Genomic DNA, 23916 nt, shown 5'->3' on the forward strand with positions numbered 1-23916 from the left:
GCCCAAAATTGTGATTTATTGGTGTATCTTTTAATTTTTAGGTTTCCTCACCATGTTTCACTGACCTCACCTCTCTCTCTTCCTTGTGGTTTAAGAAATCAGGTTATTTTACAGAGTTTCTTAGTTGGGATTTTGCCTACTGCTGTCTCTGTGGTGCAGTTTAATGTGATCCTTTGTGCTCTGTATTTCTTGTGAACTGGTCACTGAATCTAGAGGCTTCGTCAAATTCAGGTTGGATTTTCTTATATTTTCTTTATGTATTATCTGGAATCTTTCTGTAAAGAAAAACATCCCCATATCTATAAGAGGTTACCCAGTGGTTGGTTTTTATAGCAGGGGTAGGATAAATTCTTGATTCTTTCTCTTCATTAACCACTTTAAAAAATAAGTTAGGCTGGGTGCTGTGGCTTATGCCTGTAATCCTAGCACTTTGGGAGGCCGAGGCGGGCACACCAATTGAGGTCAGGAATTTGAGACCAGCCTGGCCAACATAGTGAAACCCCATCTCTGCTAAAAATACAAAACTTAGCTGGGTGTGGTGGCGCATGCCTGTCGTCCCAGCTACTCGGGAGGCTGAGGAAGGAGAATCGCTTGAACCCACAAAGCAGAGGTTTCAGTGAGCCAAGATTGCACGGCTGCACTCCAGCCTGGGTGACAGAAAAAGAAAAAGAGTTGGTTCCTTAGACTCCTTCAGTGTTGAAGGAGGATGTTTTTGTTTTTAACTAGAAGCTTTTAAGATCTTCCTCTATCCTTGGAATTCAGGAATTTAATCAGGACGTGTCTAGTTGATTTTTTTTTAAACCCCATCCCCATTAATGCCTGGAACTTAAACCCTTTCTGTCTCCAGTCTCACATCTTTCTGCAGTTGTAGAATATTTCATTCTATTATTTGTTTCATCAGTGCCTTTTTTCAGTCTTTTTTTCCTCCCTCTACTTTAGTCCCTCTCACTAACATTTTTTCTCCTGGACCTGAATCTTTGCTCCACGTATCTTACATTGTTTCACGTGATTTCTTTATCTTAGCTTTGCTCCATTTTGCTCCTGCTTGCTCTTTTAAGCTATTAATTTGGTCTCAGTAGTGTCGATTCTTCAATTAGCTATTGAATTTTTATAATCATAAAGCATAGTTTTAGCTTCAAGATTTTCCTTGTGTGAATAATTATTCTAATATTTAATAAGAAATATAGAATAGAAATATATATTTATGATTATTATAGTTATTATTATTTGGTTCAAGCTGTTGTCAGTCTCCTCTAGCAGTTTGTTCCATCAGGAGCCTTGTGTTTTGGGTTTCCTGTTGTTCTTCATTGCTTTAACCCATAGGGTATGTAGTTATTTTCCTTTATCTAACTTACGGCTTTTTTCGCTCCTGGGTCTCATCTCCAAGAGTGGACACTCAAGTGGTGAGTGTTGGGAGATGCAGAAGTAACAGTGCTGTGGGCCTCCTGTAGAGAAGTAGGAAGGACTCATTTGAATTGTCCAACTCCTTTCTGAGAGACCACAAGGAACTTCAGAACACAGTCTGGTTTGCCCATCTTCTTGGGGTCCACCAGTTTCTATGGACTAGGCACCTTGGGGTCCACGGTTTCTATGGACTAGGCTCACAAGAACTGTAGCGTTGTCTTTGCCCCAGGACTCCCTGCTTAGGATCTCCTTTCTCCTGCAGAGGGAAGACATTCTACTAACTCTTTTTATGTGGATCCTGAGACCTCAGTCCCAGTCCACCCTTCTGGCTCTCCTGGATGCTGGTCTTTTTTTTTGGAGATGGAGTCTTGCTGTGTCACGCAGTCTGGAGTGCAGTGGTGTGATCTTGGCCTACTGCAACCTCCGCTTTCTGCCTCCCAGATTCAAGAGATTCTCTTGCCTCAGCCTTTCAAGTAGCTGAGATTACTGGCACTCACCACCATGTCTGGCTAATTTTTGTGTTTTTAGTAGGGACAGGGTTTCACCATTTTGACCAGACTGGTCTTGAACTCCTGACCTCAGGTAATCCACCTGCTTCGGCCTCCCAAAGTGCTGGGCTTACAGGTATGAGCCACCGTCTCCAGCCAGATGCTGGTCTTAATAATTGCTTAAGGAAAGGTAATTGGTATTTGGATTGGATTTGGAAAGAGAAAACTTCAGGGATGCAACGAAGCTACCATTTTTTCCTGAACCCCTTGGAAGTTCTTAAATTGGATATTTTCTAACTGTATGAGCACACTATATAGATCTTTTTGGATGAGGGATTGCAACAGACATCTGAAAAATCGTAAGCCTGGAATTCCCTTCCCACAGGTATCTGGTTAACTTTCATACCTTTGGTCTTTGCTGAAGCCTCACCTTCTCAGTACCTATCCTAACCTCTCTATATTGTAACACCTGTGTCCTCTCTTTGCACTCTGATTCCACTTACTCTGGTCTATTTCTTCCCTAGTTCTTAGCATTATCTCGTATACCAGATAATTTTTTTTATTTACTATGTTTGGTGATGTGCCTAGAACAACTGACATCTAGAACGATTATTTTTTAACATCTTCTTCCTCTGAGTGATGAAATTATTTTCAGAAACAATCATTAAGTTAAATGAAAAATATTTATTATGCAGTGAACATTTTCTTTTATTGAGCTTTGTTATAATAATTATGCCAAATAAATAAGAATGATACAGTATAAGGCAGGAAAAAATCCTCAACTATTTAGCCAATTGTTTTTATATCTAGTTAATTGTTTTAACTTGGATTCTGCAGTTACAGACTGATATTTTATGTAATTGGTCACTAACAAGTGAAGTTTTTTTTTAAGTAAAGCTAAGCATTTCCAAAAGGTACAATTTATGCAACTATTAATAAAATTACTGGTATGTTTTATCCCCTTTTAATGTTTTTTAGTTTTGAAACAAAGAGAATAAATTTCAATGTTAAAGATGTTGTTCAAATTTAGTAGAATATTTTGAATGTGAACTAAAATTTGCACTTATTAAATAAAAAAGTTACATCTTGCTATTTACATTATATTTCATTGTTTTAAATTTTATACACAAGTACCAAAAGGTCCCGTAAAATGACAGAATTGGAGTGCCTCAAACTCTGTTTCTTGGTCTTTGCAATCACTGCGCTATCTGCTTTATTTTGAATTTATCATTTAAATGCACAAGAATGTAGTAACACAGGGATGGAGAAGCCAACAGCATCCTAAGAAAGGGCTGAAAATAACTTCATGTTAAGCAGCCTTCAGGTTTAACAAAGTATGGTGAAGTACTTTTGAAACAAATGTATGTGGCTAGGTTTGCATGAATGGTGGTTAGCTGTAACTGGAAATTTTCCCGGTGAACTTATATGTAGACAATTTAAGAATAAACAGTAAATAATCTGATAATTTGAAGCTTGCATATGTTATTTAAATTCAGCAGTAGCTGCAGTAATTTGGAACTTCGACCAACAAAATAATTTTTTCAGGAAGAAGTATTTTTATCACTGACATTGATTAGAATTACTGGCACAAGGTGATAATTAACTGATTTTAGTCAGCTTTTTAATTGTTTATAAATTCTCTACAGACCAAGGATTTCTTTATTACCAGCATCTGCAGTACTGCTCCCAGCATCCCACCCTTGGTATGTCACTAATTATATTTGTAGTTTATTGTCTGTACCCTTGCTCTGTGTCACCATTCCATGCTTGCTCCATTATGATGAGGATCTGTGTTTTGTTCGGTGATAGTGCAATCATATAGTTGTTGAATGAAGAAATGAATGAATGAAGTTCAAGTTCTGAGACTTTCTATGCCTTTTTTCTTCTCCAAATTATAAGACGGATCAGCGCATAGTGGGTACTTTACTGTTGTTAACTCACTGACTTAAATGCTTGGCATGTGTAGTCTCTTTGGACTCTTGCATTTCTTCAAAAAATTGGAATTTTGATTGGGATTAGATAGATTAACTTGGAGAAATAGCATCTGTACTAATTTCTTATTGCTGCTGTCACAAACTACTATAAACTTAATGGCTTAAAACAACACAAACATATTAGCTTATAATTCTGGAGGTCAGGAATTTGAAATGGGTTTATTGGGCTAAAATCAAGGCATCGGGAGGACTGCGTTCCTTCAGGAGGCTCAAGAATCCTTTTTTTTTTTTTTTTTTTTGCCTTCCCTCTAACACAGAGGTTGCCTGCATTCCTTAGTTTGTTACCCACTTTCCATCCTCAGTGCCAGGAGTCATATCTCCTTCTGACTCACTCTGCCTCCCTCTTTCCCTTATAAGGATGCTTCTGATTACAATAGGTCCACCTAGATAATTCAGGGTTATCTCCCCAGCTCAGGTTCTTTAACCTAATCACATATGCAAAATCTCTTTGCTTTGTAAGATAACATATTACAGGTTCTGGGTATTAGGACATAGACATCTTTGGCGGGACCATTATTCTGCCTACTACAGCATTTTAATAATAAATCATCCTATCTGAACAAAATATTTCTCTTCATATATTTAAGTGTTCTTAAATATCTTTCAAGTTTCAACGTGCTAGTCTTTCACTTGTCATATTTATTCCTTAGTATTTTGTATTTTTGATGTTGTAAATTTTGATGCTTTTAGAATTTCAGGTTCCAGTTCTTCATTAGTGTATGTAAATACAATTGGTTTTTATTTATTGATCTTCTATTCTGAAACCTTTCTAAAATTCACTTATTTGTTCTAGTAAAATCAGTTGGATTGTCTACATAGATGATCATGTTGTCTGTGAATAAAGAGAGTTTTACTTCTTTCTTTCCAATCTGGGTGCTTTTTCATTCTTTTTTCTGTCTGATTACAGTGGTCAGAACTTCTGGTAACAGTGTTATATAGAAGTGGTGAGAGTGGACCTCTTGTTTTGTTTCTTATCTTAGGAAGAAAGCTTTCAGTATGAAGTTAATTGTAGTGGTTTTTTTTTTTTTTTTTTTTTTTTTTTTAGGTGCCCTTTATCAGCTTGAAGAAGTTACTTCTATTCCTGGTTTGCTGAGTTTTAAAATCAGGAATTGATGTTGGATTTTGTCAAATGCCTTTTCTACATTCTCTCATATTGAGATGATCATATGGTTTTTCATTTTTAATACATTAACATGGTGAATTACTTTAAGTTTACCATGCTTTTGATTTCTCTTTTAATTTCTTATTTATCCATGGGTTATTTAGAAGTGTGTTATTTAGTTTCAGAATATTTGGGGGATTTTTCTCAGAGACCTTTCTGTTATTAATTTCTAATTTAATTCTCCTGTGTTCAGATAGCATTCTTTTAAATTAACCAGAACTTGTTCTGTGGCTCAGAATATAGTCTGTCTTCGTGAATGCTCTGTGTATACTTGAGAAGAAGGTGTTTTGTGTTGGTGTTGGAGTGTTCTATAAATGTCGATCAATCACCTTGGTTGACAGAGTTGTTTAAGTCTACTATATACTTGCTGATTTGCTATGCACTTGTTCTATCAGTTACGGAGAGAGGGGTATTAAAATCTGACTGTAATTGTGAACTTGTCTATTTCCCCTTACAGTTCTATCACTTATTGCTTCCTGTATTTTTAAGCTCTGTATTGGAGGCATACATGTTTGGGATGATTATCTTTCTTGATTAATTGACCCTTTTATCATTTGAAATGACCTCCTTTATAATCTTTCGATATTAGCTTTTATTTTTTATTTTTTTAGTGAAAGGGTCTCACTGTGTTACCCAGGCCTCTGGGTGGAGTGTGCAGAGTGCAGTGGTGCAATCATAGCTTACAGCAGCCTCAAACTCCTGTGCTCAAGCAATCCTTCTGCCTCAGTCTCCCAAGCAGCTGGGACTACAGGTGTGCATCACCATGCCTGGCTAATTTTAAATTATTTTGTAGAGATTGAGTCTTGCTATGTTGCCCAGGCTGGTCTCAAATTCCTGGCCTTAGGCAAGCCTTAGACTCTTAAAGAGCTGAGATTGTAGGAGTGAGTCATTGTACCTGGCCTCACTCCAGCTTTCTTTTGACTAGCATTAGTTTGGTATATATTTTTTCTATCCTTTTGTTTTTATATTTAAAGTGCATTTCTTGTAGGCAGCATATAGCTTGTTTAGTCTTTTTATCCAATCTGACAACCTCTACTTTTAATTGAGGTGTTTAAACTATTTACATTTAATGTGATAATTGATAGGATTGGGTTTAAGTCTGTTGTCTTGCTATTTGTTTTATAATTTTCCCATCTGTTCTTCGTTCCCTTTTAATTTTGATCCTGCCTCCTTTTGGATTAATTTAATCTTGTTTATCAATGTAATCCCATTTATCAATTATCTTCTAATGATATTTAGATAAAATTTTTTATGTGTTTGCCCATGTAATTACTATTTCCAGTGCTCTTCATTCCTTTGGAGATCTTGGTTTTTATCTGGTATCATTTTCCTTCTCCCTGAAGGACTTCCTTTAACAGTTCTTTCAGTTCAGATCTGCTGGTGACAAATTCCTTCTGAAAAATCTTTATTTTCTTTGAAAATTTTTCATTTAAAAGTTCGTATTTACTTAACCATCCAACAAAATATTGGGTGCCAATCATGTGCCAGGTACTATCCTAGGCATTTGAATATAACGCTGTCCAAAATAGGGGAAAAAAAAAATCTGTCTTCATGGAGCTTAAATTCTGCTCAGGGAAGACTGGTAACAAGTAAATATAAAGTAACAAAAGTGGTAAGAGCTATGGATAAAAATAAAGCTGGAGAAGGGAAAAGTAGTAGTGTGGTTTAGGCGACATGGGTTTTCAGTAGGATGGTTAGGAAAAGTCTTACCTGAAAAGATAATATTTAAGCCAAGATTTGAAGATGAAGGAGTGAGTCATGTGGATATCTAAGAGTAGAGAATTTCAGATAGAACAGCAATTGTAAAAGCCCTGAGGTTTATAATAATCAGTGTGCCTAGTGGGTTGAAGGAACAGGAAGGAGGCCAGTGTGGCTGATCAAAGTGCACAGCGGGTGGATGCTAGAGGACAAGAGCAGAGAGGCAGTGGAGGCCTAGACCATGGAGTGCATTGCAGGAGCTTCTGAATGAGACAGAGAGCTATTGCAGGGCTGTAAGCTGGAAGTGACATGATCCGACTTATTTTTTAAAGGATCACTCTGGCAATTGTATTGAGAATAAATTCTGTGCTGGAGAAGGGAAGCAAGAACAGAAATGGAAAAGCCAGTTAGGAGATTATTATAATAATCCAACTGGAGAGAATGATGATAATTTTGACAAGATATGTAAGTGGTAGTTGAATTATGGCTGTTTTGAAGACAAACATGAAGGATTTGCCAATGGATTGGATATAGGTGTGAGAAAAGAAGAGGAGTCAAGAATTATTCCATGGTTTAGCCAAGGAAATGGAAGGATAGAATTATTTTTTTCAGTGTTGCATATTGAAACCTGAAAAAGAAAAAGGTTATTTTCTGAGGTGAAAAAATTGTGGAGTCAAATATCTATTAACAGCCTAGCACAGGGTAGGTACTTGTAATGAGAAGGTTAGGAGTTCAAGTTAGGGACTGTTAATTTTGAGATAACTATTAGACCTTTACATGGAGACGTTGATTAAGTGATTAAATGTAACATTTTGGGAGGCAAGAGAGTAATCTAAACTGGGGCTCTCCTGGAAGTTGTTGGCCATATCTTAAAAAAAATTATAAAATAATTTGGGAAGAATCGAAATCTTTGACTGTTTCTATCCAACATTAGACATAGGTAAGAATGTTCATAACAGTATTATTTGTAGTGAACCTAAACTGGAAAAAGGACCCATCAGCAAATAAAAAAGAAAAAGAAATGATGGTATCATCATGTAATATATTCAAGAATAATGAAAGCGAATGAACATGCAATGACATTGATGAAGCCAAATGTAAAATCATTCTTTATGATTCCACTCATATAATGAAAACTAAACTATAGTATTATAAGTCAGGATGGAGAATTTTTTAAGGGAGGAAGAAGCAGATAGTGATTGGAAGACAGCAAGCACTAGAGGACCTTCTGGAAATCTGCTAATGTTCAAGTTATTCACCTGGGTGGTGATGTGTTAGCTTTGTCATCATTCATTGAGCTGTGCATTTATATTTTGGATGCTTTTTAATATATACGTTACATTTCTTAAAACATTAAATTATCGTGTTAACATATTGCCTTCCAAAGAATTTGTTGACCAGACTCTAGTTGTAAAAGCTGTACTTGACTCCTAGCTATGCTTCTGGTTTGCAGTAGTCATGAAACACACAGGATAATTCATTCAAACTGTGATGGGAAGAGTGTTGTGCCATTGACCAAATTCCAAACATTGGGAAAGAGGGAGAAATACAACCACTGAAGGAATTAGTGCAGGGCTTATCGTATTTGCTTTGACATCCAAAATGTTACTCTCTTTTTAAGTTTGGAGTTTGAAATGATTAGAGAAAACACAGTAGGAAATCTTGAATTTAAATATAGCGCCAAAACTCCAAACCCCACATGTGGAACTATAAGAGCATTATTTCTCAGTAGAATGTAGTAACCATATAAAACCTTATTTGGAACTTTGAGTGTTAAGATGAGTCTGTAATTTATCTTGTCATTTCTATAAGGATGTTTACAGTGTTTATTAAGAATATGGAAGCCACCTATATTGTATAGTCACTTAAGACCCAAATCCCACTCTAATGTATCCATCAGTTATGTCCTCCCTGACATTTTGATTTAATTGCTTTGGTTCCTCACTACATCTCAACAGGTTGGAATTATAGATCAAATCTAACAAGCTAAAATATAATAGGGCTAATCTAAGGTGTTATGTTTAGGTTCAAGATGAATAAAGGGAAGTATGATTTACCAACATAGGTAATAAAGTTTCAGGAGGTTATACTGATTTAAGGTCAAACTGTTCAGTGGTACTACCCCTCAAAAGGTTAATGTGATTATAGGCAACACTATTGCAAGTAATAGGAGATAATTAGACTATACCAAGAGGATTACAGTAAGTTTATGGCACCATATTTTAAGAGTGACACTGACAAACTAGAGCTCATCCAAAGGAAAGCACCAGGTGTTAAGGGATTATAAAAAATCGATGGCCAGGTGTGGTGCCTTATACCTGTAATCACAGCACTTCGGGAGGCCAAGGCAGGCGGATCACTTGAGGTCAGGAGTTTGAGAGCAGCCTGACCAATATGGTGTAACCCCGTCTCTTCTAAAAATACAAAATTTAGCTGGGCATGGTGGCGCATGCCTGTAATCCAAGCTACTCGGGAGGCTGAGGCAGAAAAAAATAGCTTGAACCCACGAGGCAAAGGTTGCTGTGAGCCGAGATTGCACCATTGCACTCCAGCCTGGGCAACAAGAGCGAAACTCTGTCTCAAAAAAAAAAAAATGAATTACGTGGCTGAAGAAATTGGGACTATGAAATCTTACAGCAACTCTTTAATGCACTATCTCCATTTTACAGGAAGAATACTGAGGCTTCAGAGAATGAATGATTTATTAAAATGTAACTAAAAAGTGGTTGACTCAGGACCCACATCTCATGATTCTTAATCTGATATTCTTTCTGTTTCAAAATATTGGCTTTTAAATTTATTTTTTTTAAGTCTGGCTGTTAGCCTATATATGGGAGAAATTTGAAGCTGTAAGGAAAGGGTTACAGTTTAAATACATGGAAAAGGAAAGAGAATGCTCAGGGTAGAAAGATCTACCTTGGTATGAGAAAATACCTTGGTATCACTATTATACGTTTATCAGTTGTTATAGAAATGTATCATCTTTTACATATTTTTCTCTTTCTCGTTTTCAAGGTTTTTGATTCCAATGAAGAATCTGGGCATCTTGTTCTCACCATAGTTATATCAGGTCATTTCTTCATTTTCCAAGGACAGACACTACTGGTAGGTTTTATGCTTAATAGTTTAATATGGAAATATATGTTTGTCTTCTTAGCTTTACATGAATTTTTGTATTCTCAAGGTTCTTTAGTCTCACTGAAATTCATCAAGGTCAACACATTAAACGTTTATCAAATGTGCAATAACAGTGGAAAATATAGAAACATACTGAATATTGCTGGCACTTAAGGGGTTTAGGATTTTGTTGGGAGTCAGAGTGGATCAAAAGATTGAAATTAACTAGTATGATAAAGAATTCTGTAGTTAAGGGAGACTGAATTAAGATAGGCTAGGTTAACAGAGACAAGTGTGGGGAGTTTTCCAGATAGGGAAAACAGTATATACAGAGGGATAGATGTGCAGAAATAACTAAAGAATACAAAAAGATAGTATTATTGACTGATAGAGTCTTCCATAAAACTCTAATTTTATAAATATGCATGTGTTCTTTATTCTGAATACATATACGTTTTAGGAAATTTTGGAATGAAGAAATATGTAAAGAAAATAAGAATCAACTTGCTTGAAAGTTAGGTTTTATTTGGTACATAGAAACCAAATGAAAAAAGAAACAAAACAATTAGTAACTTCCAATCAAATTGTTACAAGAAAGGAACATATAATGGAAGGTTATTATATCATTTAGCTGTGAATGGTATCTACATTGACCTAAATTCGTACAACATATATTTACTGAATATCTGCATGGGCATAATTAATAAATATTGAGTAATTAGTATATGCTAGGCATTTTAGGGGATGCTAGGGATATAGCAGTGAACAGTGAAGACAAAAATCCCTTTCATTATGGGATATGATTCTAGTGGGGAAAAACAGCAATAAACAAATAGGTCATACATTTAAAAAATATTACTTTTTGTTGGATCTCTTACATATTCTATCATAATATGGTAGGATCTCACATGTGTATATCGTGATGATTCATCTTTCCACTTAAATGAAATATAACCTTCTCATTGAATGTGAGATGACTTGCAAAGTCATCTTTGTGTTCCTGATGACTTTTAAAACTGCAGCATGAGTTGTGTTAATTTGCTTTATCTGCTACTGTCAGGGTCTGCATCAGTTGCAAGAGATAAGGTTTCTTCAGCTGCTAATGAGTACTGCAAATGGTAGACTTGAAGGATACCTAGTGCACAGCTGGTTCTCCCTGTCAAAATCAGGGGTCTTTGCTGAATGGTGACGTTAATGCATTTTGGCTTCCTCAGGCACAGGAGACCACCTCATACTTTGTCTCTGCTCTATCTTTTTGTCCCAGTGGTAACTATTGTGAACAAACGGATAGAAATTTCTTTGTATCACACATAGAAGGATTTTTGCACTGTAGTCACAAAACCCAGTTTATCAAATTCCAAGATACCCACTACTGAGAAATGTAAGGGTAACTGCAATTTGGTGCATGTTGCCTCACAGCTTATTAGTCAAGAAAGGACCACAGATATGATAGTGATCCCATTAGATTATAAGGGGGCTGAAAAATTCCTGTGACCTGTGACATCTTAATGATACTGGCCCTATGTATGCATAGACTAATGCGCATGTTTGTGTCTTAGTTTTTAACAAAAAGTTTTAGAAGTACGACAACTTAAAAAATGTAAAAATAGAAAAAAAATTATTGTATATGTTTTAAGTTACAGCTAGTACTCGACTTACGACCACGACTGGTTCCGACAGACCGGTCGTAACACAATTTGGTCGTAAGTTGAGTAGGCTATATGCATGCGGAGATGGTAGTGCTGCCAGAAGCTGGTCTGCACTGTCGTACGCCCAGCTGGGCAACGTTTGCCCTGCCAGACGCGAAGCAGTCATGGCTAGCGATTGTGGTCGTAAAGTCGAATTGTCGTAAGTTGCATAGGCCGTAAGTCGATCAATACCTGTATTATAAAACAGTCCAAATGTTTTGTAAAAATTTTAAAAGTTTATAAAGTGAAAATGTTGTAGTAAGCTAAGGTTAATTTGTGATTAAAGAAAGATAAATTTTAAAATAAATTTATTGAAGCCTGAGTGTACAGTGTTTATAAAGTCTGTAGTAGTGTACAGTAATGTCCTCGGCCACCATATTCACTCGCAGACTTACCCAGGGCAGTTTTTACCTTGCAGGCTCCATTCATGGTAAGTGCCCTATACAGGTATAATTTTTACTTTACCTTTTCTATGCTTAGATATGCTTAGACATACAAACACCTAGCATAGTGTTAGCGTTGCAGTTGCCTACAGTGTTCAGTACCGTAACATGCTGTACAGGTTTGTAACCTAGGAGCAATGGGGCATCCTACATGGCCTAGGTGTATAGTAGGCTGTCCCATTGAGGTTTGTGTAAGTGCACTGTATGATAGTCACATAATGACAAGATCACCTCATGACACATTTCTTAGAACGTATCCCCATTGTTAAGTGACACATGACTATACATATATAACTTAAATATTGTAATATTTTTTAAAAATCTTTTTAAAAATTATTTTTAAAAAATCACTTTTATTTATGTATGATTTACATAAAATTCTGACTTTTAAGTGTTCAATTTGATGTGTTCTGATAAATGTATATAGTCATGTAACCATCACCACAATCATAATGCAGAGCATTTCGATTAAACCAGTTTCCTTGTGCATCTTTGTAGTCAGCCTTCTCTGCCTACCCTCAGCATCTAGCCGTCATTGATCTGCTGTCACTCTAGTTTTGCCTTTTATTTTTTACAATTTTTATTTATATATTGACAGATAAAATTGTATATATTTACTATGTACACCATTATTTTGAAGTATATATACATTGTAGAATGACTAAATCTAGCTAATTAACATATACATTACCTCACTGTAGTTTTGCCTTTTCTAGAATTCATGTAATGGAATCATATGATCTGCAGTCTTTTGAGTCAGGCGTCTTCCATTTAGCATAATTTAAAATTCATCCGTGTTGTTCCATGTTATCGGTAGTTGATTACTTTTCATTACTGAACAATATTCATTGCATAGGTAAGCCTATTTTGCTTATTCAACTTTTGATAGACATTGGGGTTGCTTTTATTTTTTTAGCTGTTGTGAATAACGCTGCTGAATATTTGTATATGAGCCTTTATATGGGCATGTTTTCGTTTTTCATTGTTAAATGCCCAAGAGAGGAACTGCTGAGCCATATGGCGTGTCCGTGTTTAACTTTATAGGAACTGCAAAACTATTTTCCAAAGCTGCATTCTCATAAGCAATGTATGAGGGTTCCACATGTTCCACATCCTCACAAGGCTTGGTATTGTCAGTCTTTTCAATTTTAACTATTCTAATAAGCGTATAGTGTTATCTGTGGTGGTTTTAATTTGCATTTCCTTAATGACTAATACTGTTGAGCATCTTTTCATGTATTTATTTGCCATATGTATGTCTCATTGGTGAAGTGTCTGTTCATGCCTTGAGTTGTTTGCCTTCTTATATTTGAATTAAGAATTCCTACTCTGGTTACAGCTCTTTTATTAGAAACATGTTCTTTGAATATTTCTCCCAGATTATGACTTATCTTTTCATTTCTTAGTGTCTTTTGAAGAGCAGATGTTAAAAATTTTGAAGTTCAATATTTTTTTCTCTTATGGTTCATCCCTTTTGTATACCACTTAGGAAATTTTTACCTATGCCAAGATTGCAAATTTTTTTTTTTTTTTTTTTTTGAGTCAGGATCTTGCTCTGTTGCCTGGGCTAGAATACAGTGGTATGAACAGAGCTCACTGCAGCCTTGACCTTCCAGGCTCAAGTGGTCCTCCCATCTCAGCCTCCTGAGTAGCTGGGACCATAGGCATACACCACCATTCCTAGCTAATTTGTTTTATTTTTGTAGAGACAGGATCTGACTGTGTTGCCTAGGCTGTTCTCAAACTCCTGGACTCGGTGATCCTCTTACCTCGGCTTCTCAGTGTTGGGATTATAGGCAAAAGCCACTGTGCCTGGCTGCAAAGGCTTTTTCAAATGTTTTCTTCTAGATGTTTTATGGTTTCAGTTCTTATATTTAGGCCTGTAATTCATTATGAAATTTTTTAGTATTTAATGTTAATATTTTTATTTTTATTATTTCATACAGTGTTCCATCTTTCCCACAGTTAAAGCAGTGTGGTATTGATGAAAATTACTATATTATGGAATATGACCATGGATCTTAGGCAACTTACTTTTGGAACCATTGAATTAATTTTTAATATATGGCGAAAGTTAAGAATTTGGGTTTATTTTTTGCATTTGGTTATCAACTATTTTAGTACCATTTATTGAAACGACTAGCTTTAATTCCCTCATTGAATTACCTTGGTATCATTGTTGAAAATTAATTTGCTAAGTATCTGTTAGTCTATTTCTGGACTCTCTTTTCTGTTCCGTTGATCTATATGTCTATCCATATTCCAATAACACACTGTCTTTACTTCTGCTTTGCTGTAATTTTTGAAATCAGGTAGTTTAATTCTTCCAACTGTGTTCTTTTTCAAAGTTGTTTTGACTATTATAAGTCATTTGCATTTCCATATAAATTTTAGAATGATGTTTCCTACAAAAAAGCTTGTTTGGATTTTGTTGGGACTGATTTGAATCTATAAATCGATTTGAAGAGAATTGACTTCTGACTTTTCCCGTCTTCTAAACAGTGAGCATATTTTAAACTCTCCATTTATTAATATTTTCTTTGATTTCTCTCATCACTGTTTTGTAGTTTTCACAATACAGGTCTTACACATACTTTGCTAAATTTATCTACAAGTATTTCATATTTTTATATGCTTGTAGGTAGGATTTTAAAATTTCAATATCTGATAGTTTGTTGCTGATGTGTAGAAACATAATTGATTTTTAAATATTGACCTTGTATCCTGTGATCTTGCTAAACTCATTTATTAGTTCTATAGCTTTTTGTAGGTTCTTTAGGATTTTCTACATAGACGATCTGTGTTCTGTAAATAAAGATGTTTTACATTCTTCCTTTCAATCTGTATACTCTCCCTGCCTGCGTCACCCACTTCCCACAGATTATGCTGGCTAGGATATCCTTTACAATGTTGAATAGCAATGGTGAGAGTTGATATCCTTGCCTTGTTTCCTCATCTTAGGGGGAAAGCATTTAGTCTTTTCACCATTAAATATAGTGTAGGTTTTTTCATAGATCCAATTCATGAAACCAGAGAAGTTCCCTTCTATTCTTAGTTTGTTAAGGGACTTGTTTTTTTCCCTTGGAGCTTCTGGTATTTATCTATTTTTAAATTAAAATTACATATATTGATATATATATAATTAAGGTATACAATGTAATGTTTTGATATACATTGTAAAATGATGACTATAGTCAAACTAATTATAATTATCTCACAATTACCATTTTGTACATGTATAGTGAGAATACTTAAGAACTATTCTAGCAGATTTCAGATATGCAGTCTAGTGCTATTAACTATACTTACCATGATGTACATTAGATCTTTAGAATTTATTCATCCCGTAGAACTGAAGCTTTGTACCCTATGACTAACATCTCCTAATTTCCTCCACCTTTCCTGGCCCACTCCTGTTAACCACTATTCTATTCTCTACTTCTATGAATTTTGCTTTTTTAGATCTCATATACAAGTGAGATCATGTAATATTTTTCGTTTTGTGTCTGGTTTATTTCACTTAGCAAATGTACTCCAGGTTCATCCATGTTGTTGAAAATGGTAGGATACCTTCTTTCTTAAGGCTGAATAATATTCTTGTGTGTATGTGTGCATATATACATAATTTTTATCCACGTATCCATTGATGGACACTTAGGTTATTTCTGTATCTTGACTAATGTTAGTAATGCTGCAGTGAATGTGGAGTACAGATACCTCTTCAAAATACTAATTGTATTTCCTTTGGACATATACCCAGAAGTGGGATTGCTGGATCTATATGGTAATCCTATTTATAATTTTTTGAAGAAACTCTTTATTTTCTAAAATGGCTAGACCAGTTTACATCACTACCAACAGTGTGCAAGAATTCCTTTTTCTCAGTATCCTCACCAATACTTCTTGTCTTCTGTCTCTTTGATAATAGCCATCCTAAGAAGTATGAGGTGATATGTCATTGTGGTATTGATTTGCATTTCCCTGATGATTAGTAATGTTGAACACTTTTTCTTATACCTGTTGGCCATTTATATGTCATCTGTGGAAAATGCTTATTCAGGTCCTTTGCTAATTTTTTTAAATTTTTAAATTTTAATTATAATTTTTTTAAACAGAGTTTCACTCTTGTCACCCAGGCTGAAAAATAATTAGTAAATTTATTATTTAAAATAAATTTTATGATTTTTTCAGTTCTTACTGAATCAACTTTTATTGTAGAAGTATTTGATTTTTTAAATTATGTACATATGTCTGATAAGAATACATGTTTAAAATATACTTTGCCCCCTAAATTAAAGAATAATTTTCATCAGTTCATGCCATTTATTCATAATCTTTCTTGGCCTCCACAAAAACCAACACATAGAAGAGCGAACACATTTGGATTGTAACGCATTTATAACACACGTAATTTTATGTTGGTATTACATTTACACACCCTCTCCTGTCATACTAATCTGGGTCATGATACATTTTTCGAACTTTTTTTTTTTGAGTCTCACTCTGTTGCCCAGGATGGTGTGCAATGGCATGATCTCCGCCTCCTGGGTTCAAGTGATTCTCCTGCCTCAGCCTCCTGAGTATTTAGGATTACAGGTGCCCGCCAACATGCCCAGCTAATTTTTGTATTTTTAGTAGAGACAGGGCTTCACCATGTTGGCCAGGGTGGTCTCAAACTCCTGATCTTAGGTGATCCATCTGCCTCGGCCTCCAAAAGTCCTGGGATTACAGGTGTGAGCCACCGTGCCTGGCCTTAGAATTTTTTCATAAAAGGTAGAGACAGGACAGCCATGGAAATTTTTAGCCATTTCTGTCTTAGTGCAAGAACTCAATCACTGGCATGGATTTAAATATCCTATGTTTATATTTTCAAAGTTTTGTGGAAGCTGCATTCACAAAAGCCCTCCAAAAAATAGTAACAGCCTCATGTGTGTGATATGTTTATGTAAAACTCAGAACAGGTTAGCGAGGCTTTGGGCTTTCTTCTTGGTCCTGGGAAGTTATTTAAACTTAATTTCCCTTAACCGTCATAGGTCTCTGATTGGCACTCCCTGTGAGGTCCATGGGAATTTAATGCTTCAGATTAAACTGCATGCACAGTATCTAGTAATACTATAGATTTCCATCTTGCTTGTTCATATAGCACCTGCATTTAACTGGGGACATCACTGCCAGAGGGCTCCATGGAGACCTACCACCAGACTGTTCTATTATCATTTATGTCAAAGGTCTGGTATAGCAAGAAGGCTGAGATATCTTTTTTTTTTTTTTTTTTTTTTTTGAGACGGAGTCTTGCTCTGTCACTCAGGCTAGAGTGCAGTGGCACGAACTTGGCTCACTGCAACCTCTGCCTCCCAAGTTCAAGCAGTTCTCCTGCTTCAGCCTCCCAACTAGCTGGGATTACAGGCATGCACCACTACGCCCAGCTAAGTATTTTGTATTTTTAGTAGAGATGGGGTTTCACCATGTTGGTCAGGCTGGTCTTGAACTCCTGACCTCATGATCTGCCCATCTCAGCCTCCCAAAGTACTGAGATTACAGGCGTGAGCCACCATGCCCAGCCTGTCTTAACCATTTTTAAGTGTAAATGTCAGTGATATTAAAGTACATTCATATCATTGTGTTACCATCAGCACCATCCATCTCCAGAACTCTTTACCTTGCAAAACAAAAACTCTGTGCCCATTAAACAACTGCCCATTCCTTCTCCCCCTAGCCCTTGGTAACCATTTCCGTTTCTATGAATTTGACTACTGTAAGTATCTCATATAATACTGATATAGTTTGGATGTTTGTCCCCTCCAAATCTCATGTTGAAATGTAATCCCCAGTGTTGGAGGTGGGGCCTGTAGGAGGCATATCCCTCATGAATGGCTTGGCGCTGTCCTCATGATAATAAGTGAGTTCTTGCTCTGAGTTCATGCAAGATCTGTTTGTTTAAAAGAGTGTGGTGTCCCCCTCCCCGTCTCTTTTTCTTCTTTTTGCCATGTGACATGCCTTTTCCCCCTTTGCTTTCTGCCATGATTGGAAACTTTTTGAGGCCTCACCAGAAGCTGAGTAGATAGTAGTGCCATGCTTCCTAAATGGCCTGCAGAACTGTGAAACAGATAAAGCTCTTTTCTTCATAAATTACCCAGCCTCAGGTATTCATTTATAGCAATGCAAAAACAGCCTAATACAAGTGGAATCATACAGCATTTGTCTTTTTGGACTGGCTTTTGGACTGTTTCACTTAGCATAATGTTATCAAGATTGCTCCATGCTATATCATGTCATATGATATGAGTATTAAGCTGAATATTATGCCACTGTAGGTATATACCATGAATATTAAGCTGAATAATATTCCACTGTAGGTATATACCATATTTTGTTTACTGATTTATCTGCCAATGGACATTGGGTTATTAAAACCTTTTGCCTATTGTGAATAATGCTACTATGAACTTGAGTATACAAATATCCCTTTGAAACCCTGCTTTCAATTCATTTGGGTATGTACTCATAGGTAGAATTGCTGGATTATATGGTAACTCTATTTTTGATTTTTCTGAGGAATTGCCATACTCATTTCCACAGGGGCTATATGTACCATTTTACATTCCTAGCAATAGTGCCTAAGAGTTCCAGTTTCTCCACATCCTTGCCAATGCTTATTATTTTCTGTTTTTTAAAATAGTATTGAGCTTAGCAGGTATAAGGTGGCGTCTCCTTATGGTTTTGATTTGCATTCCTCTAATGATTAGTGAGGCTGAGCATCTATTATACATTGCCCATTTTTGTATCTTGTTTAGAGAAATGTCTTATTTGGTTTTCTTAATTTAAAAAAAATTAACAGAATTTATTTTCTTTGAGTGCTTCTGGTCAGGCTTTGGCAGGACTCTCCAGATTCCTCTGGTTTTTTTTTTTTTTTTTTTTTTTTTTTTTTTTTTTGAGTTGCTGCTGCTGCTGCTGCAACTTTTAAAGCCTGTTTTTGCTTCTTCAGCTTTTGAGTCTCTTGGAACATCCGGAACGCACAGAGCCTTCTCAGTCAGGACTTGGCAGTGCGTTGCTCCATCAAAAAGGTGTACTCAGCGCCCGGCGTGTCTTCTCAGAGACATCATATTGGCTTAACAAAGGTTTTTTGAGCATCTTTTTCCTCTGTACAGTGCTCATCACCAAATAGTATTTGTGGGCTTTGTCCTTCCAGTGTTTCTGTACGTGTTCTTCATAATTGTGGACTTTGCTCAAGGGACTAATTCGAGTCTCTAGGAATCTGGTGTCCTTAAGGTTTGCCATGACTTGGTTCATCAAATGTTCTTACACAGTATTTAGCTTCTCCTTCTGGTTGGTCATTTCTAAAAACTAGGATCTTTTCACTGTGTTGTTGCCTTTCTCAATCCCAGGGATGGTTTGGTGGTCTTTGAGCAGCATGGAAAGGGGCTGGTCATGGTCCTGTCTCGGCCAGACTGGTTTCTAAATAGTGTGTCTGCTGCAGCCTAGAGGAGGATACTTTGAGACTGCAGGCCCCTTCAGCTGGAAGGAAGCCTGGCATTTCCTTAGCCTGGCAGCCCAAGGACTGGAGTCTGGGTCACTGCCGAGGTCCAAATAGAACTCGGCGCTCTCCATGTGGCCCTCAGCATGGTGACTTCTGACCCTCTCCCTCCCCTGGGGCCCACTACATAGCCTTTAGCCCCTTTGCTGTAGGGACTGGCTTACACAGGCCTCTTCAATTTTCTGGTTGGGGTTTTGTTGTTGTGTTGTGGAATTGGGTGTTGTTTTTTTTTAAAACAATAATATTCCTTTACACACATATGCACACACATCCCCTACCTGGTGAATGTAGCTTTTATAAAACTTTTGGCCAGAACTCATGTGATCTTCTCCACCCCTGTTTCTTCTTTCAGCTTGGAAGAGGTGTAGGATAAGCACTGTGAACCCTTTATAGGGTGGGGACTAGGAAGTGTGGCTTTTCTTGGAGCACAGAGCTCTGTGCTCTTTCCCTAGTCACCTGTAAATATCAAGTTGCTCCTGCCACATGCCTCTTGGCTGCCTGCTCAGTCCTCCTTGGCTTTTTCTGTCCTGGAGCTGGAGTTTCTGATTATTAGTAGGAGGTACACTTACCCTTCAGTGGGCTGCCACTTTTCCTAGGTCTCAAATTCTTTCTTTAAAAAAGTGGAATTCATAGCTCCTTTGGGGATATTTATCCAAATTTAAAAACACATTCTCTTACATATCGTTGTAAACCTCTAAAGATCTACCTTTTGTTAGCATCTTCCTTCTCAATCCAGAAGTTGCAGAAACTGAAGTCTCAAGCCAAGGTTCTAAATATATCCAAATGGAAGAAGTTATTTCCCAAGACTTCATCCTCTGTTTCCAGCCATTCCTTTTTATCTCAGTTGGTTTTGGTCCAGCATGAGTGTCTTTACCTAAATACAATTATGCCTGAAACAAAGAAGTTAAATGGTCTTGTGACAATTTTAATTCTATTTGTCTGGGAAACATGGGTCACTCTGGAAATGATGGAGTTCGTTGACTTTTGTTTTATTTTAGTTTCCTTTTTATGTTTCACACCCAGCCCATATGTTCTTCCAAAAGGAATTGTCTTTCTGTTTACTAGTGAAAATGTTGTATTCCGATTTAAGTGAACTTTGAAAACTTCAAACACTAGTTTTAATCCAATTGGTTTAAAAAAAAAATGCAAATCAGTCTTACCTACAGAATTTTCTAAAAAGAAAGATTTAGCATAAACTTGTAAAGTCAAGTTATTCACACCATTAAACTATCTATCTATTTATCTATCTATTTATTTATTTAGAGACAGAGTCTTGCTCTGTCACCAGGCAAGAGTGCAGTGACGTGATCTTGGCCCACTGCAACCTCTGCCTCCCAGTTCAAGTGATTCTCCTGCCTCAGCCTCCTGAGTAGCTGGAACTATAGGCACATGCCACCACACCCAGCTAATTTTTGTGTTTTTAGTAGAGACAAGGTTTCACTCTGTTGGCCAGGATGGCCTTGAGCTCTTGACCTCATGATCCGCCTGCCTGAGCCTCCCAAAGTGCTGGGATTACAGGCATGAGCCACCCCGCCTGGCCACCTCTTCAAAGCAGAACCTGTCCATTCTTTGGCCACTGATATGGTTTGGATCTGAGTCCCACCCGAGCCCCATGTTGAATTGTAATCCCCAGTGTTGGAGGCAGGGCCTGGTGGAAGATGATTGGATCATAGGGGTGGTATCTCATGAATGGTTTAGTATTATCCTCTTGGTACTGTCCTTGTGATATTGAATGAGTTCTTGCGAGATCTGGTTGTTTAAAAGTGTGTGGCGCCTCCTCACCACCTTGCTCTGCTCTTGGTGTATGATAAGCAAGCTCCTGTTTCACCTTCTGTCATGATTGTAAGCTCCCAGAGTCTCCCCAGCAGCAGATGCTGATGCTGTGCTTCCTGTACAGCCTGCAGAACTGTGATCCAATTAAACCTCTTTTCTTTGTAAATTACCCAGACTCAGATATTCTTTATAGTAATGCGAGAATAGCCAAATACAGCCACTTCTTCAGGAAAGATCAGGGAAAACAAAGCTCTTCGTAACTTTATCACCCCTCCTACATTTAAAAGCATTATGATCAATTTAATTCCACTTTTGTATGTTTTGTTATTTTTCCTATAAAGACAGTTGTGTTAGCAAGAGTTAAAGCATTTTACTGTTCTACGGTTATACTGTCCCACATCTAAATAAACTTCAGCTCTTATGCAATACTTGCTTGCAAAGTTGCTGATTACTCAACTGAGAGGAATATGAGATGATCTTCCACCATACCTTTCTTATCTTCCTAGCTTTTCAGCTCCCTTTGGGAATCTCTGATGTGAAAAACCCGTGAATAATGCCTTAAGCTACCTTCCCTTTCCCTCTTTTACCTATTGGGCTCAATTTGTCAGAGGGAGGTTCTTAGTCTGTTTGTGCTGCTATAACAAAATACCACAGACTGGGTATTTTATAAGCAATAGAAATTCATATCTTACAGTTTTAGAAGCTGAGAAGTTCAAGATCAAGGTGCCAGCAGGATTAGTGTCTCAGGTGTCTCTACTTTCAAATGGTGCCTTCTTGCTGCCTCCTCAGTAAGGGAGAACCACTGTGTCCTTACATATGGAGGAGCAGAAGAGAGCTACTCTATTCCCTGAAGCCCTTTTCTAAGGGCCCTAATCCCATTTATGATTAGTACAGTATTCCTTGGCTGGAGTGGCCAAGGAATACTGTACTAGAATTCTGGGAGCAGAGACTTGAGGCATCCTGGAGCAGTGAGCCCCAAGGTCAATGGGCACCCTAGGTCCTTCACTTAAAACTGTTCTGCCCTCAAGGTTCTGGCATTGTGGACCTGTGATGGGTGTGATAGCCTCAAAGGTCTTTGAAATACCTTTGGGGTTATTTTCCCATTGTCTTAATGAATAGTATCTGGCTTTCTTCTATCCATACTAGTCTTTATATCAAATAGCTGGTTGGCCATACCTTTAGGTTTTCTTCCAAATACATTTTTTTATTCTTTACATGGCCAGGCTGAGAATTTTCCAAATCTTTATGTTCTGCTTCTGTTTGATTATAAATTCCATCTTTAAGTCATATCTTTTTGCAGTTTATTACAAGCAGTTAAGAGAGTCCATATGGCACCTAGAGTATTTTGCTTATAGATTTCTTCTACTAAATATTCTACTTCATTGCCCTTAAATTCTGCCTTCTACAAAGCAATGGGACACGAACACAATTCAACCAAGTTCTTTGCCATTGTAACAACAATGGCCTTTCCTCTAGTTTCTAATAAGATATTACTTATTTTTGTATAACACCTCATTCAAATGGTCTTTACTATCCATATTTCTACCAACATTCTATTCACTACCACTTAGATACTAAGACTGAGGCTTTCTTTATAGCTGTCATCTTCTTCTAAGCCCTCACCTGAATCATCTTTAATGTTGTGTTCACAGCAATATGGGCCTTTTCCAGCATTCGCTTCAAAACTGTTCCAGCCAATACCCGTTACCCAGTTTCAAAGCCACTTTCCTATTTTCAGGTATTTGTTATAGCAACACCCCATTCTTGGTACTAATTTCTGTTTTAGTCCATTTGTGCTGCTATAATAAAATGTCACAGACTGGGTAATTTATAAGCAATAGAAATGAATTTCTTACAGTTCTGGAGACAGGAAAAACCAGATCAAGGCACCAGCAAGATTGGCGTCTGGTGAGGGCTGCTCTCTGCTTTTGAGATGGCACCTTGTTGTTGCATCCTCTATAGGGGAGGAACACTGTGTCTTCACATGGTGGAAGAGCAGAAGAGAGTGAACTCATTTTCTGAAGCCCCCTTTTATTATTATTATACTTTAAGTTCTGAGATACATGTGCAGAATGTGCAGGTTTGTTACATAGGTATACACATGCCATGGTGGTTTGCTGCACCCATCAACTCGTCATCTACATTAGGTATTTCTCCTAATGCTATCCCTCCCCTAGCCCCCACTCCCTGACAGGTTCCCGGTGTATGGTGTTCCCTTTCCTGTGTCCATGTGTTCTCATCGTTCAACTCCCACTTACAAGTGCGAACATGCGGTGTTTGGTTTTCTGTTCTTGTGTTAGTTTGCTGAGAATGATGGTTTCCAGCTTCATCCATGTCCCTGCAAAGGACACGAACTCACCCATTTTTATGGCCCTACTCCCGTTCATAGGTGCATACTATTCCATGGTGGATATGTGCCATATTTTCTTTATCCAGTCTGTTGTTGATGGGCATTTGGGTTGGTTCCAAGTCTTGGCTGTCGTGAACAGTGTTGCAATAAACATATGTGTACATGTGTCTTTATAGTAGAACAATTTATAATCCTTTGGGTATATACGCAGTGATGGGACTGCTCGGTCAAATGGTATTTCTGGTTCTAGATCCTTGAGGAATTG

The 23916-nt window shown here is 37.1% G+C and overlaps 1 protein-coding gene across 1 annotated transcript in view; it reads left to right on the forward strand.

The window, feature by feature from the left end:
- REC114 (REC114 meiotic recombination protein) overlaps window positions 1-23916 on the forward strand; it is a 103068-nt gene that overhangs the window by 12344 nt on the left and 66808 nt on the right. Inside the window, exon 2 of the mRNA XM_032244775.1 lies at window positions 9762-9851. Within this exon, the coding sequence (XP_032100666.1) occupies window positions 9762-9851 (90 nt within the window). The remainder of the gene's footprint in view (window positions 1-9761; window positions 9852-23916) is intronic.

The sequence above is a fragment of the Sapajus apella genome, unplaced genomic scaffold (genome assembly GCF_009761245.1).
Source record: "Sapajus apella isolate SASKATOON/1434 unplaced genomic scaffold, GSC_monkey_1.0 scaffold55, whole genome shotgun sequence".
Lineage (NCBI taxonomy): Eukaryota > Metazoa > Chordata > Mammalia > Primates > Cebidae > Sapajus > Sapajus apella.